The sequence below is a fragment of the Oncorhynchus keta genome, chromosome 18, assembly GCF_023373465.1.
Source record: "Oncorhynchus keta strain PuntledgeMale-10-30-2019 chromosome 18, Oket_V2, whole genome shotgun sequence".
In the NCBI taxonomy this organism is placed as follows: Eukaryota; Metazoa; Chordata; class Actinopteri; order Salmoniformes; family Salmonidae; genus Oncorhynchus; species Oncorhynchus keta.
In genome coordinates this window covers 15552074-15567534 of record NC_068438.1, presented here as the reverse complement: position 1 = coordinate 15567534, position 15461 = coordinate 15552074, and the positions used below count along the sequence as shown (strand labels likewise).

The 15461-nt window shown below is 43.4% G+C and overlaps 1 protein-coding gene across 15 annotated transcripts in view; it reads left to right on the top strand.

The window, feature by feature from the left end:
• The first annotated feature begins 85 nt into the window (after nucleotides 1-85).
• Nucleotides 86-15461, top strand: part of LOC118373511 (pleckstrin homology-like domain family B member 1) — a 121596-nt gene continuing 106220 nt past the window's right edge. For 3 of the 15 annotated variants that reach the window (XM_035759659.2, XM_035759653.2, XM_035759655.2), the window contains exon 1: nucleotides 14459-14683. In XM_035759659.2, coding sequence (XP_035615552.1) covers nucleotides 14597-14683 — 87 coding nt within the window. In that variant the 5' untranslated portion in view covers nucleotides 14459-14596. Of the gene's footprint in view, nucleotides 300-10416; nucleotides 10838-14368; nucleotides 14684-15461 lie in introns of those variants that run through there. The other 12 variants (XM_035759648.2, XM_035759652.2, XM_035759651.2 and 9 more) reach the window with 12 other exon arrangements.

Here is a 15461-nt window from a genome sequence, read left to right as displayed (position 1 = left end):
TGGGCACAGACAATAGACTCAACAGAACACCATTATCATTGGTATGCTGTTAGAGAGTCTGATTTCAGGATTCAGTCTGTCAGAAAACCTGTGAACTACATAGGATTTTTAAACTTTGTTCTGGCTGTTTTGGACACTGGTGTTTGTGGTGTGATTCCTGTATGGTTTGGTGAGTGCAGTCCAAACTCAGTACAGTGGAAGTAGAACTGGAAGTGCTTCTAGACCTGCTGGGAATCTGTTGTAAGAAGTAGCCTGTTCACCTGGACTCAAGGATGATGCTCAAGAAGGTCCGCTTCAAGGTAAGCTATTATTCTCTTATGTTGTTTTTTTAGTCAGGGCATGTGTAGGGCCCTGTGGTTGGGTTAATCATGTCACATGACCTGGATTTCATCATTCATTTAAAGCTTTTTTGTTAAACTGTCCCTTTTATTTTTTATGTCAGATGGTTCAGCATCATCCTCAAACAATTGCTTTCATTTTTGGTCTAATTCTCATTTCTGGAAAATGGTTCAAATAAAGGTTCAAATCCAGGTCATGTGACATGATTAACCAAAATACTTGGCCATATTATGACGCCTGATTCTAGCAATGGTATTGCTTTATTAGACAATTGCTGAATCTGTATTTTCTTTTTACATCAAGCTTAGGAACTTAATACCAATGACCTGAAAATAGATGTGTTATTGTAGTATTTTGTTTTATAACCTCTTTATAAGCACTGTAAAAACTTCCCAAAATATTTGTAGTGTTAAAGATCACACCGATTTAACCAGGGATATAAAATGTTAATTTTATTTATAAATACTGTATTTGAAATTCAACATTCAACAGCTGTGTACTGTCCATGTCACCTCCGTGTCACGTTTGGCCAGCTTACACTGACTGCCCATCATACGGCTATACACCCGCTTGATGAATCCTATCTAATGTGATGACATTCATCCCTTTTGCATTCCACAGAGTGGAGTCACAGAGGAGATAGAATGTTGTATTTACTCAGTAGATTAGAGTTGGTTATCCCCACTTATTCACAGCCGGTGGACATTGACCTTAGCGCTGCAGTTCAAATTAGGTCTGCTGTTGTGGCCCATGTGGTGACACCCAGGTGATAATTATGACACCGGGCTTCTCTTCCTGGGAAAGATAACACAACCACTTGGTTGGAGGTTGCCTGGGTTAGGGCTTGGGGTTGAGCGTCAACAACAGATGATCTAGTTAACTTTGAGTAGGGGTTTAAGGGTGTGGTATAATATCATCATAAGACTACTCTGAACATGTGGACTTTTTTTGACACCATGATATACAGTGCATTCAGACCCCTTCACTTTTTCCACATTTTGTTTCGTTACAGCCTTATTCTAAAATGGATACAATCATTATTTCCCTTCATCAATCTACACACAAAACCCCATAATGACAAAGAGAAAACAGGTTCTTAGAAATGTTCATGTTTATTAAAAATAAAAAACAGAAATACCTTATTTACATAAGTATTCAGACCCTTCGCTATGAGACTCTAAATTGAGCTCAGGTGCATCCTGTTTCCATTGATCATCCTTGAGATGTTCCTACAAGTTGATCGGAGTCCACCTGTGGTAAATTTATTTGATTGACCATGATTTGGAAAGGCACACACCTGTCCTTATAAGGTCCCACAGTTGACAGTGCATGTCAGAGCAAAAACCAAGCTATGGGGTCGAATGAATTGTCCCTAGAGCTCCGAGACAGGATTGTGTCGAGGCACAGATCACCATTCTCGCCTTTATGGTAGAGTGGCCAGAAGCCACTCCTCAGTAAAAGGCCCATGACAGTCCTCTTCAAGTTTGCCAAAAGTCACCTAAAGGACTCTGACCAGAGAAATCAGATTCTCTGGTCTGATGAAACCACGATTGAACTCTTTGGCCTGAATGCCAAGCGTCACGTCTGGAGGAAACCTGGCACCATCCCTACGGTGAAGCATGGTGGTGGAAGCATCATGCTGTGGGGATGTTTTTCAGTGGCAGGAACAGGTTGACTAGTCAGTATTGAGCAAAAGATGAACGGAGAAATGTACAGGGAGATCCTTGATGAAAACCTGCTCCAGAGTGCGCAGGCCCTCAGACTGGGGCAAATGTTCACCTTCCAACAGGACAACGACCCTAAGCACACAGCCAAGACAATGCAGGAGTGGCTTCGGGACTTGTCTCTGAATGTCCTTGAGTGGCCCAGCCAGAGCCTGGACTTGAACGCGATTAAACATCTCTGGAGAGACCTGAAAATAGCTGTGCAGCGACGCTCCCCATCCAATCTGACAGAGCTTAATATGATCTGCAGAGAAGAATGGGAAAAACTCCCCAAATGCAGGTGTGCCAAACTTGTACTGTCATACCCAAGAAGACTCAAGACTGTAATTGCTGCTGAAGGTGTTTCAACAAAGTACTGAGTAAAGTGTCTGAATACTTATGTAAATGTCACATTTCAGTTTTGTAATTTTTCCAAAAACTTCTAAAAACGTGTTTTCGCTTTGTCATTATGGGGTATTGTGTGTAGATTGATGAGGGAAAACATTTTTTAAATTCATTTTAGAATAAGGCTGTAATGTAACAAAATGTGGAATAAGTCAAGGGGTCTGAATACTTTCAAACGGTATTGTGCTCTTTGTCCCTGAGAAGGAGCTTCCTATTTTTGGTCACTCTCACCTGTCACCCGTCCCTTCAAGACTGCCACTTTTCCTGTCCATGGGCCATGAGAGAGAGTATGTGTGTGTGTGAGAGAGAGAGAGAGAGAGAGAGAGAGAGAGAGAGAGAAAGAAAGAGAGAGTGAGAGAGAGAGACAGTGCCAGAGATAGAGGGTCAGAAGGAAAAGGAAATTGGATGCATTCTGTAAGAGTATGTGGAATTTCCTTCTCATGACGCTACAAACAGACGACATGACAACATGATATTCAGCTAGCGGCATATATATGCTGCACCGGCAAGATAGAACAGCACACTCCGGTAAGACGAGGGGGGGCGGTCTGTGCATATTTGTAAACAACAGCTGGTGCACGAAATCTCGCCTGAAGTAGAGTATATTGTGATAAATTGCAGGCCACACAACTTGCCTAGAGAGTTTTCAGCTATACTTTTCGTGGCTGTTTATTTACCACCACAGACAGATGCTGGCACTAAAACCGCACTCAGTCAGCTGAAAAAGGAAATAAGCCAACAGGAAACCACTCACCCAGAGGCGGCGCTCCTAGTGGCCGAAGACTTTAATGCAGGGAAACTTAAATCAGTTCTACCAAATTTCTATCAACATAGTAAATGTGCAACCAGAAGGAAAGAAATTCTAGATCACCTGTACTCCACACACAGAGACGCGGACAAAGCTCTCCCTCGCCGTCCATTTGGTAAATCCGACCACAACTCTATCCTCCTGATTCCTGCTTACAAGCAAAAATTAAAGCAGGTAAGCACCAGTCACTTGGTCTATAAAAAAGTGGTCAGATGAAGCAGATGCTAGACTACAGGACTGTATTGCTATCACAGACTGGAACACGTTCCGGGATTCTTCTGATGGCATTGAGGAGTACACCACATCAGTCAGTGGCTTTATCAATAAGTGCATCAAGGACATTGTCCCCACAGTGACTGTACGTACATACCACAACCATTAGCCATGGATTACAGGCAACATTCGCACTGAGCTAAATGGTAGAGCTGCCACTTTCACAATGGGGGACTCTAACCCAGAAGCTCACAAGAAATCCTGCTATGCCCTCGGACGAACCATCAAACAGGCAAAGCGTCAATACAGGGCTAAGATTGAATCATACTACAACAGCTCCGATGCTTGTCTTATGTAGCAGGGCTTGCAAACTATTACAGACTACAAAGGGAAGCACAGCTGCGAGCTGACCAGTGACACAAGCCTACCAGAAGAGCTAAATTCTTCTATGCTCGCTTCGAGGCAAGCAACACTGAAACATGCATGAGAGCATCAGCTATTCCGGACGACTGTGTGATCACGCTCTCCGTAGCCGACGTGAGTAAGACCTTTAAACAGGTCAACATACACAAGGCTGCGGGGCCAGACGGATTACCAGGACATGTACTCCGAGCATATGCTGACCAACTGGCAGGTGTCTTCACTGACTTTTTCAACATGTCCCTGATTGAGTCTGTAATACCAGCATGTTTCTAGCAGACCACCATAGTCCCTGTGTCCAAGAACACAAAGGCAACCTGCCTAAATGACTACAGACCCGTAGCACTCACGTCCGTAGCCATGAAGTGCTTTGAAAGGCTGGTAATGGCTCACATCAAACACCATTATCCCATAAACCCTAGACCCACTCCAATTTGCATACCATCCAAACAGATCCACATATGATGCAATCTATATTGCACTCCACACTGCCCTTTCACACCTGGACAAAAGGAACACCTATGTGAGAATGCTATTCATTGACAACAGCTCAGCGTTCAACACCATAGTACCTCCAAAGCTCATCACTAAGCTAAGGATCCTGGGAATAAACACCTCCCTCTGCAACTGGATCCTGGACTTCCTGACGAGCCGCCCCCAGGTTGTGAGGGTAGGTAGCAACACATCTTCCACGCTGATCCTCAACACTGGAGCTCCACAGGGGTGAGTGCTCAGTCCCCTCCTGTACTCCCTGTTCACCCACGGCTGCATGGCCAGGCACGACTCCAACACCATCATTAAGTTTGCAGACGACACAAAAGTGGTAGGCCTGATCACAGACAACGACGAGACAGCCTATAGGGAGGAGGTCAGAGACCTGGCAGTGTGGTGCCAGAATAACAACCTATCCCTCAACGTAGCCAAGACTAAGGAGATGATTTTGGACTACAGGAAAAGGAGGACCGAGCACGCCCCCATTCTCATCGACGGGGCTGTAGTGGAGCAGGTTGAGGGCTTCAAGTTCCTCGGTGTCCACATCATCAACAAACTAGAATGGTCCAAACACACCAAGACAGTCATAAAGAGGGCACAACATAGCCTATTCCCCCTCAGAAAACTAAAAAGATTTGGCATGGGTCCTGAGATCCTCAAAAGGTTCTACAGCTGCAACATCGAGAGCATCGAGTGATGTACTGGGCCGTATGCACTACCCTCTGAAGTGCCTTGCGGTCAGTGGCCGAGCAATTAACGTACCAGGCAGTGATGCAACCAGTCACAGTCCCGCACATTGTCTAACCGGCTACTTGCATTGTGTCCAACCCAATTCATCATATATTCATTGTCACTTTAACCATACCTACATGTACATACTACCTCAATCAGCCTGACTAACCGGTGTCTGTATATAGCCTCGCTACTGTATATAGCCTCACTACTGTATATAGCCTACTGTATATACTACTGTATATAGCCTCGCTACTGTATATAGCCTCGCTACTGTATATAGCCTCGCTACTGTATATAGCCTACTGTATATAGCTACTGTATATAGCCTCGCTACTGTATATAGCCTCGCTACTGTATATAGCCTCGCTACTGTTTATACTGCTACTGTATATAGCCTCGCTACTGTATATATACTGTTTATAGCCTCGCTACTGTATATAGCCTCGCTACTGTATATAGCCTCGCTACTGTATATACTACTGCTACTGTTTATAGCCTCGCTACTGTATATAGCCTCGCTACTGTATATAGCCTCGCTACTGTATATAGCCTCGCTACTGTATATAGCCTCGCTACTGTATATAGCCTCGCTACTGTTTATAGCCTCGCTACTGTATATAGCCTCGCTACTGTTATAGCCTCGCTACTGTATATAGCCTCGCTACTGTTTATAGCCTCGCTACTGTATATAGCCTCGCTACTGTTTATAGCCTCGCTACTGTATATAGCCTCGCTACTGTTTATAGCCTCGCTACTGTATATAGCCTCGCTACTGTTTATAGCCTCGCTACTGTATATAGCCTCGCTACTGTTTATAGCCTCGCTACTGTATATAGCCTCGCTACTGTTTATAGCCTCGCTACTGTATATAGCCTCGCTACTGTATATAGCCTCGCTACTGTTTATAGCCTCGCTACTGTATATAGCCTCGCTACTGTTTATAGCCTCGCTACTGTATATAGCCTCGCTACTGTATATAGCCTCGCTACTGTATATAGCCTCGCTACTGTTTATAGCCTCGCTACTGTATATAGCCTCGCTACTGTTTATAGCCTCGCTACTGTATATAGCCTCGCTACTGTATATAGCCTCGCTACTGTATATAGCCTCGCTACTGTTTATAGCCTGTATATAGCCTCGCTACTGTTTATAGCCTCGCTACTGTATATAGCCTGCTACTTTATAGCCTCGCTACTACTGTATATAGCCTCGCTACTGTATATAGCCTCGCTACCGCTACTGTATATAGCCTCGCTACTGTATATAGCCTCGCTACTGTATATAGCCTCGCTACTGCTACTGCTACTGTATATAGCCTCGCTACTGTTTATAGCCTCGCTACTGTATATAGCCTCGCTACTGCCTCGCTTATAGCCTCGCTACTGTATATAGCCTCGCTACTGTATATAGCCTCGCTACTGTTTATAGCGCTACTGTATATAGCCTCGCTACTGTTTATAGCCTCGCTACTGTATATAGTTTATAGCCTCGCTACTGTTTATAGCCTCGCTACTGTATATAGCCTCGCTACTGTTTATAGCCTCGCTACTGTATATAGCCTCGCTACTGTTTATAGCCTCGCTACTGTATATAGCCTCGCTACTGTTTATAGCCTCGCTACTGTATATAGCCTCGCTACTGTTTATAGCCTCGCTACTGTATATAGCCTCGCTACTGTTTATAGCCTCGCTACTGTATATAGCCTCGCTACTGTTTATAGCCTCGCTACTTTTATATAGCCTGTCTTTTTACTGTTGTATTATTTCTTTACTTACCTATTTTTCACCTAAATCCTTTTTTGCACTATTGGTTAGAGCCTGTAAGTAAAGCATTTCACTGTTTCACCTGTTGCACGTGACAAATAAACTTTGATTTGATTTGAAACAGTAGTGTTGCTGTTATGTGTGAGAGACCCACTCCCTCCTAAACAGACCATCAGCATGCTTTTGTTAGGGTCTATCCTAATCCTATCACTTACATGTTATTTTATGGAGGCCTAGCATTCCTATTTGTTTCCATTTCCTAAAGCAGCGCATGGTATACAAAGGTGTTTGAATCTTAAAACAAAACCGCTGTTTTCTTTCAAGTATTTGTTATTCCTCTGTCAAAAAAACATGTTTCGATATTCAATAATTTCACAGAGACAAGTGGAATGAATTATGTATTGTACCACCATTAGCCGAACGTATTTAAGTTTCTTGGCCTAGTTAATCATGTTATAGCCCATGCTTTATACCGGTTTGGGGTTTCCACCTCTAATTTTAAACCATCACTGTTTTACACTAAACTCCCACTAGGCAGCACTCTTGTTACATAATATTCAGATCCCTGCTGAATATCTCTGTATGGTTTGACCTTTCAGATCATAATGAATAAGATTACATGGGCAGGGGGAACCTGATCTTAGATCAGTAATCCTACTCTAAAATGCTTCATACATACAACCCTCATGTTGAAAGGATAGAATATCCAACTGATACTTGGTCATTTCTAGCTGGAGAGCAGTCTGTTTCTAAGAGTGAACTAGAATGGGAGAATACATGAAGGGATAGTGAGTTTTGCTAGTTGTTTTAATTCCTCATGGCAATACTACTCAAAGTGGTCTGTTGTCATATTACCAGCATAACCATATTAGAATGGAGAGTAATCTCCTATGGACGGTGATTAACCTATTTACCAGAGAGCAGCTACGATCATTCATATGGTCATCTTGAGTTCTCACTTTATGCGGATGTTAATGTAGAAAATACTAAGCAACTAACATAAAAGGATATGTGGCTACAGAATAGTAACATTTTACACATTTAGCCTGCAGCTAGTAGAAATATTGAATAATCCACTTGTGCTTCTGGAGAAATGGTGACCCATTTCCTTGGAATCTCTGAATTCCCACTATATTGTAGTCTGAAATCACTCAATGAATTTCCATCCCAGACTGCAGTACTGTTCCCGACCTGGAATAGGTTGTTTTGTTCACCTATTGAGACGTTGAAATCAGCTCAAAGGATCAAGTCAGTGCCTATCAATTCTTTTGATGTCTGTAATGAACATTTCCTTCAAATTAGGCCCTGGGCCCTTCATACATGCTCCCACAAAGCCAATAGGAATTGAGTGGGAGGGGGGTAGGAGAAATATGCTATTCATTAAAGATGAAAGGAAAGCAGAGGCAAGCTTTCTACTGACACAGCCTGTCGTGTCTTCATTTAGTTTAACAGTGTACTGTAGGGTTGCATACGAAAAGGCACCCTAATCCCTACATAGTGCACTTGAATAGGGTGCAATTTATCATGCAGCCTGTGTTTACAGTATGCAGATCAATAGTGGGCTGTAGATAAAGTGCATATTTAATAGTGGCTCCTGAGAACATTGTGTGTATTTATAGGGTATTTATAGTCCACTGGACATGGTTGTGAGTGAGTGTAGCTCTGAAGAACCTTGGGGGGGCTCCCAAGTGGCGCAGCGGTCTACGGCTCTGCATCTCAGTGCTAGAGGGGTCACTACAGACCCTGGTTCAATTCCAGGCTGTATCACAAGCGGCTGTGATTGGGAGTCCCATAGGGCGGCGGACAATTGGCTCAACGTTGTCCGGCTTAGGGCTTGGCCGGGGTAGGCCCGGGGTAGGCCGGGGTAGTCCGGGGTAGGCCGGAGTAGGCCGGGGTAGGCCGTCATTGTGAATAAGAATTTGTTCATAACTGACTTGCATAGTTCAATAAAGGTTCAATAAAACATGTAAAACCTTAATGTGATCAATGGAATAGTCGTGGATGTAGAGAGGCACTCTGTTGAAACCACCGGATGAGTAGAGAAACAACCATTCATTGAGAGATAATAAGGTACACTATATTTTCTCATCTAATGTCTGTGTAATGGACATGGCAGAGTACCATTTATTATTAATCTTTTTGATACAAGTAATGTATACCATACCTACAATACATTCACAGATGATCATTCTCCCTAGCTTAAAATAATTCCTCATCATTTGCACACACACACGCATACACACACACACGGTTTGGGGTGGAATTTGGCTCTCTGCTAGTCTATCTCTGTGGGGAGGTTAATTACATTTAAATAGACGGTTTAGGCTTAGGGAAGCACAGACCACGCAAGGTTGATGAAAGAGTGCCGCTACTCTCCAATCCACAGCTAGCAGTTTAGGCAAATAGTTCTCTCCATCCTAAATGACTTCTACATGTTATACGGGCTTTCCAAATATCTGACCCACTTCTGCCTACCTGCTAATGCTTTTCCATCTTTCATTGAATTTCACTTTGATATATATATACAGTGTTTTTTAAATCAGGAAAATAATGTGCTTTTTCAGAGGCTATATGAGCTATATCTGTGGCTATGTTGTTGGCGTGTTTTGTATTCTGTCTGTGTTAGAGCCAGGCTGACAAGCAGCAGCATCTCTGGTTAGGTCAGCCATGACAGCTTGAACCAATTATGACAGCTGAGTCTGAGGCTCTGAGCATCTACAAACAGCAGACGTCTACAGTTTACGTTCACATTGCCATTATGTGATTAGTAACTGCCCCAGCTAGTGGTTGTATTATATGCTGATTTCCCCACTTACTATGTTTCAGTCATGTTTGACTCAGTCAACCAAATGAGCTGCAGAAAATATAGAGTTTACAATATAAGAGTTTAAGGATGAAATAGACTTGTTTATTTCATGTTGAAGAAGTGAAGCATCTGCTATTAAAATGCAGGAACGCAGTAGGTCAAAATAACTAATTGAATGCATTCGTGGGTTCTGTTTCGGAGACAGAGAGACTGGGCCGTTCAGAGAACCGCTCTAAGAACACAAATATATCTAGCTCTCATGTTATGACTATTTGGGAACTGGTGGAGGTCCGCTCCACACTATGCAGTCACTGCCCTGTTATATGAGCTGCTGCCCCTCTACACTCTTAGAAAAAAGGTGCAATCTAGAACTTCAAAGGGTTATTTGCCTGTCCCCATAGGAGAACCTTTTGAATAACCCATTTTGGTTTCAGGTAGAACCCTTTTGGTTCCAGGTTCTATCTGGAACCAAAAATAGTTATCCTATGTGGACAGCCGAAGAACTCTTTTGGAATCCTTTTTTCTAAGAGAGTAGGGAGTAAATTGCTCTCGTCCAATGAAAAGTCCCAGCACCTTACAGTCATTTTAATCTCCTCCAAAATATGCTAGTGACTCAAGGTGAAGTTGTTTCTGTAGGCGTTGTGAGAACAAGTCAGGATTTCTTTAGCCAGAAGAATGACTGCCTTGTGTCCTGCTAGGAGTGGTTGACAGCACAGCACAGGAGAAGAGGGGGGGAGAGAGAGAGAGAGAGAGAGAGAGAGAGAGAGAGAGAGAGAGAGAGAGAGAGAGAGAGAGAGAGATACTGTGTCCGCAGAGCAGAGTGCAGGACACATTGCTTTCTCCCTCTTTTTGTCATGACAGTGTGATGTGAGAGAGTGTGTTCAGGACAGGGGAGAAGAAAAACAAACTCCTGCTGCACCTCTCCCTCTATTTGGATTCCATCCAGGATTTTTTTGTTTGGGTTTTGCTGTACATGACGAAGACCGACAGTGGTGCACTCTACGTGACAAGCTGTGTGTCCTGCTGTTTTTCTTTTGTTGTTACTGGAAACTTGCCCTTAGGTAAAGTAAACTTCCATCATGCTTTGTTAGAAGGATTGACTTTTTCAGACTGACAATCAGCTGGGAGAGAAGTGGTGTATGAAAGACTCCAGGTGAGACACATTACTCACTTTGTGTTGGCTGCATGTGTAGATCTGTCAGTAGTCTAAAGGTTCATTGATGAGTTTGTCTATTTGCATGTTATTCAATATAGTTTATTCTGTATTTTCTGTTGCTGGTTTAAAAGAAGGGAGAATCATGAATGAATGAACTAATGAGTGGATCATGCGCTTGTTATTCTTGTGATACTTTATTATTGAATTATAAGGGGTTTAAACAAACTGAACTAAATATATAACAAAATGTTATAATTGGTTGAGATTGTGGAGGAATTGTATAGTCACTCTTGGTTGGATATCATCGGTTGGATAGCATCTTGTTTGTGTTAATGCCAACCTACAGGAGTGGGTCCTGTGACTGGTCGTGGCTTATCAGAGCCTCAGACAGACACAACACAAGCCTAGGTTGTCCTCCCCTGAGTCTGCACACTGGAAGCTGAGATCTACAGGGCAGATTAACTAGGTATTGTTTGGCTAGTTGGCTACGATGGAGACCAACAGACAATGATCATGTCTGTGTACCTCTGCCTCTTCTAACTGTTCTCTCATAGTCTCTTTGCAGATTGTCTTATCAGGGTGGGGGGACAGAAGGATAGAGGGAGAAAGACAGAGAGACGGAGACAGGGGGGAGACAGAGGAAGAGAGAGAGAGAGATAGAGAGAGAGGGCACAGACCCGTTACAAAGGCAACAGTCATTGCCACGTTTAGTCCCTTCTTCTTCCCACCCCTCAAACAGTGGATGCTATTGAGAGAAATAGAGGGAGTGAGAGAGTGGTTTTGCAGTGGGTCAGACAGACAGGGAAATGCTCTCTAGACATTGACTTAAACTGCAATAATAACTCCTTTGTTATGGAAGATTGTTTTGTTATGTTCACACAGCAATCAGGACCATGTCATCAAATGTGACTGTGTTGTTCCACCAGTCCGACTTCTAATCTGTGTACTTTGACTGACCTGTTCCTAATTTCATTATTTTATTTAACCTTTATTTAAAATAGGCATGTCAGTTTAAGAACAAATTCTTATTTACAATGACGGCCTACACCGGCCAAACCCGGAAGACGTTGGGCCAATTGTGCACCGCCCTATGGGACTTCCAATCACGGCCGGTTGTGATACAGCCTGGATACGAACTAGGGTGTCTGTAGTGACGCCTCTAGCACTGAGATTTAATGCCTTAGACCGCTGCGCCACTCGGTAGCCCCATTGCCTATTGCTGTTGGCTACCCTGAATGTGAGAGCCTTTTTGATACATTATAACTGTCTTAATAAGACGCATGATCCCTTTACCCCGTTAGAGAAATGTACAGTACTGACAGAACAGAAATAAGTGGTCTACTCTGGTGTGCTCAAGCGGTTACGGATGCTTCCTTCAGTGCACATGTATGCTGGTGTTGGTGTGAGGTCAAATCTAGCCAATGCCCTTCTAACCCAGTAACACACTTTCTCCTTACTTCCCTGTCCTTCTTCACGGTCAGATCAAATAGGTTATTTTTGAGGGATATATATTTATATATTGTATACAATAGAGACTACCTGTCATATAGCATATTTATCTTTCTTTTATCTAATGAGTAGTTTCCCAAGCTGTGAGGATGCCTGTCTGTGAGAGAGTGTTATAAACGGCTGTGTGATGCTGGGACTTCAGGCCTTTCCAACAGCTGCAATATCTGGGCTTCACACACTACCAGGCGGTGCCTGTCTTTGTAGATGCTGCAGACTGGGTGACCTCTACTAAAAGCTCTTTCCTCATGTGATTTCCTTTCTTCACTCTTCTTCTTCTTTTATGTCTCGCCTCGAGGCAAGCGCTTCATCCAAAACAAAGAGATAATCAGTTTCTGCCCGAATCGTCCTTTGCAATCTTTTTTCTATTTCATAGTCGGTTATTGCCTGTTTGCGAGGCCTTGGAAAGTGAGCTCAGCATCAGTCTTCACATTGTTCTCTTCAAATTGGTGGTTCTAATGGCTCAGTGAGGTAGAGCATGGTGCTAGCAACACCAGGGTTGTGGGTTCCATTGCTGCTTGGTCCAGATATACACAGTTGCTGTAATGAATTTCCTCCTCTTCTTCCGAAGAGGAGAGGCGAAACGGATCAGAGGACCAATACGCGGCGTGGTAATTGTCCACTGACTACAAAAAACAAGAAATGTGAAAACTCAAAACAGTCCTATCTGGTGCAAAGACAGAGACAGGAACAATCACCCACAAACACACAGTGAAACCCAGGCTACCTAAGTATGATTCTCAATCAGAGACAACTAATGACACCTGCCTCTGATTGAGAACCATACTAGGCCGAAACATAGAAATACCCAAAACCTAGAAAAACAAACATAGACTGCCCACCCAACTCACGCCCTGACCATACTAACTAAATACAAAAACACAGGAAATAAAGGTCAGAACGTGACAGTTGCTTAGATAAAAGCGTCTGCTATTGACCATATTAGCATTCACAGATTTGTTTGGCGGTAGTTAGTTCACAATGAATGAAACCCAAAATTAGCTGATCATCATCATTACTGGTCCTATATATATGAGAACACACCAGACTGATGGTTGGGGTGTTTTCCAAATGTGTTGTCATGGTAACACATGGTTGGCAGTCCAAATGAGATGATGTCATCATGTGAGGCACTGGTGACATTTACAGCAGTTGAATAGTGCACCTGTTGTCATTTTCTCCAAGGAAACCGCTCTCTCTCTGGCTACTTGTCTGGAAAATGTCTCATTATAGGCCACATCAGTTGAATACACATGAACACAGGATGCTTGTCCAAAACAAGAACTACATTAATATGATATATTGCAAGCTTTCGATTCATATTCACCAGGTTGGAATCTGTGATTCTGAATATCTGAATATGAGCAATTAGAAATAGACTTGTTTTGGGAAGGAGATTCCTGAATGTAGCAGAGGGGGAGTAGAGGATTGCTGTCCGTCCATCCATCCATCCAGAGGATCGGTTTCCATTAATTAAAGGGATATATCCCACACTGTCGTTTCCTCCCCACCCCAACCCTGCTTCCACCTCTTCCCTGTTACTCCGTCTTCCCATAGTGCTGTCCTTAGCAACAACAACAAGCAATACTTTTCCCCCTACACACCGGACTGGGTTTGAGTTGGACATTTCTATGGATTGCTGAACTCATTTGTGAAGACCTCTCTCTTGTAACTGACTGACATTTACCACTTGAGGAAGAGGAGGACCAATCTAGAGTCAAAAGGAGAAAGGGGAGGGCGAGTCTGTGACACTCTCGACAAGCAACATACTGTGTGAAAGGGTTGCCTTTTAACTCCTAAAAGGAGGGAGGGTGGCTGCTGTTTTGTTGCACTGACACACAGGGCCTTGTGTACTTGTTAGTCAGCTTATTCTGGCAACACCACGTTCAAATTCCTGGCTCGCTGTTCCTCTTTGTCTGTTTTTCTCTTTCTAAAAAGGGGGACTGCAAGATTAATGAATAGACCGAGGAGTCTATCAAAGGACTGTTGGCGAGGCACAGCCTGGCACCAAAGCAGGTGGCACCAGTTGATACTTCAGCCAAACGTCACCTGGCTGGTATAGAGTTACAGACTTTTAGATTCGCTTGGAGAAAGAGAAGTATTGCATTTGCCTGCTGTCGTTTACATTTGGAGAATTTTCAGTTGGAGAAGAAGGAACTCTGTGTATACCATAGGAGCAAGTCCTGGGATAGTCTGTTTTGAGGATCCAGTAAGCCATGGCACCAGCGTTTCTGCCCACTGACCTGAGCGATGGAGCATTATCTCTGTTCAGCTAACATTGGGGTCAAAATATTTCTGCCGTCAAATCCCCAAACTAAAATCCAGGTTGTACCGAAGGTAAGTGGGAGTATAGAGATGAAATTGTGGCGATGGTTAAATGAATAAGGAAAACATTTGATACTTTAGTGAGCCTCATAGTTGGCATGTTGTGAAACATGTTGTGAAACATGCTCAGAAGGGCATGTATTGGCTGAGCTTAGATTAACGTCATTTAATGTCTCATTGTATAACAAAAACAGTTGGACTGTGGAAATGCAAAGTAGAAATGGTGAATTTGGAGACCAGATGTGTATACTAATCAACATGGTTGCCCCTCACTCTCTCTCGCTCGTTCTCTCTTTACATCATGTGGTTACGATATCAGTTGCTACTTCCCAAAGGCTGTCGGTCAGCTCTGTTCTCACACACATTGTCCAATAATTCCCTGGGGGTTTCCCTGGCCATGTGCTGTCTGTATCAGCATGTGTGGTGGGGCAACTGTATGGGGTGGCTGGGCCCTGTAACCCAGTGGAGTGGAGGAGGGTCCAGTCACCTAGTCCATTCCCTCTCTCCTCTGGGGGATTATGGACATTGAAAAGAGCTCTTTGTGCTGACCAGCACAGGAATTTCTGTAGAGTTCCGTGTCTTTGGGAAACAAACAGCCAAAGTCAACAGAACTTTTGAGCAACGACCTGCTTTTGGAATACCAGGGAATACCACTCTAACTCTCAAAGTTCCTCTGCCCTATCCCCTAATGGTAGTAGGGAAATATCGGAGCCTGAGAAAGAATGACTCACTCCCTAACGGTTGCACTTGCATTTAAGCCAGGGGTTTAGTTTTAGTCAAGCTTGCCATG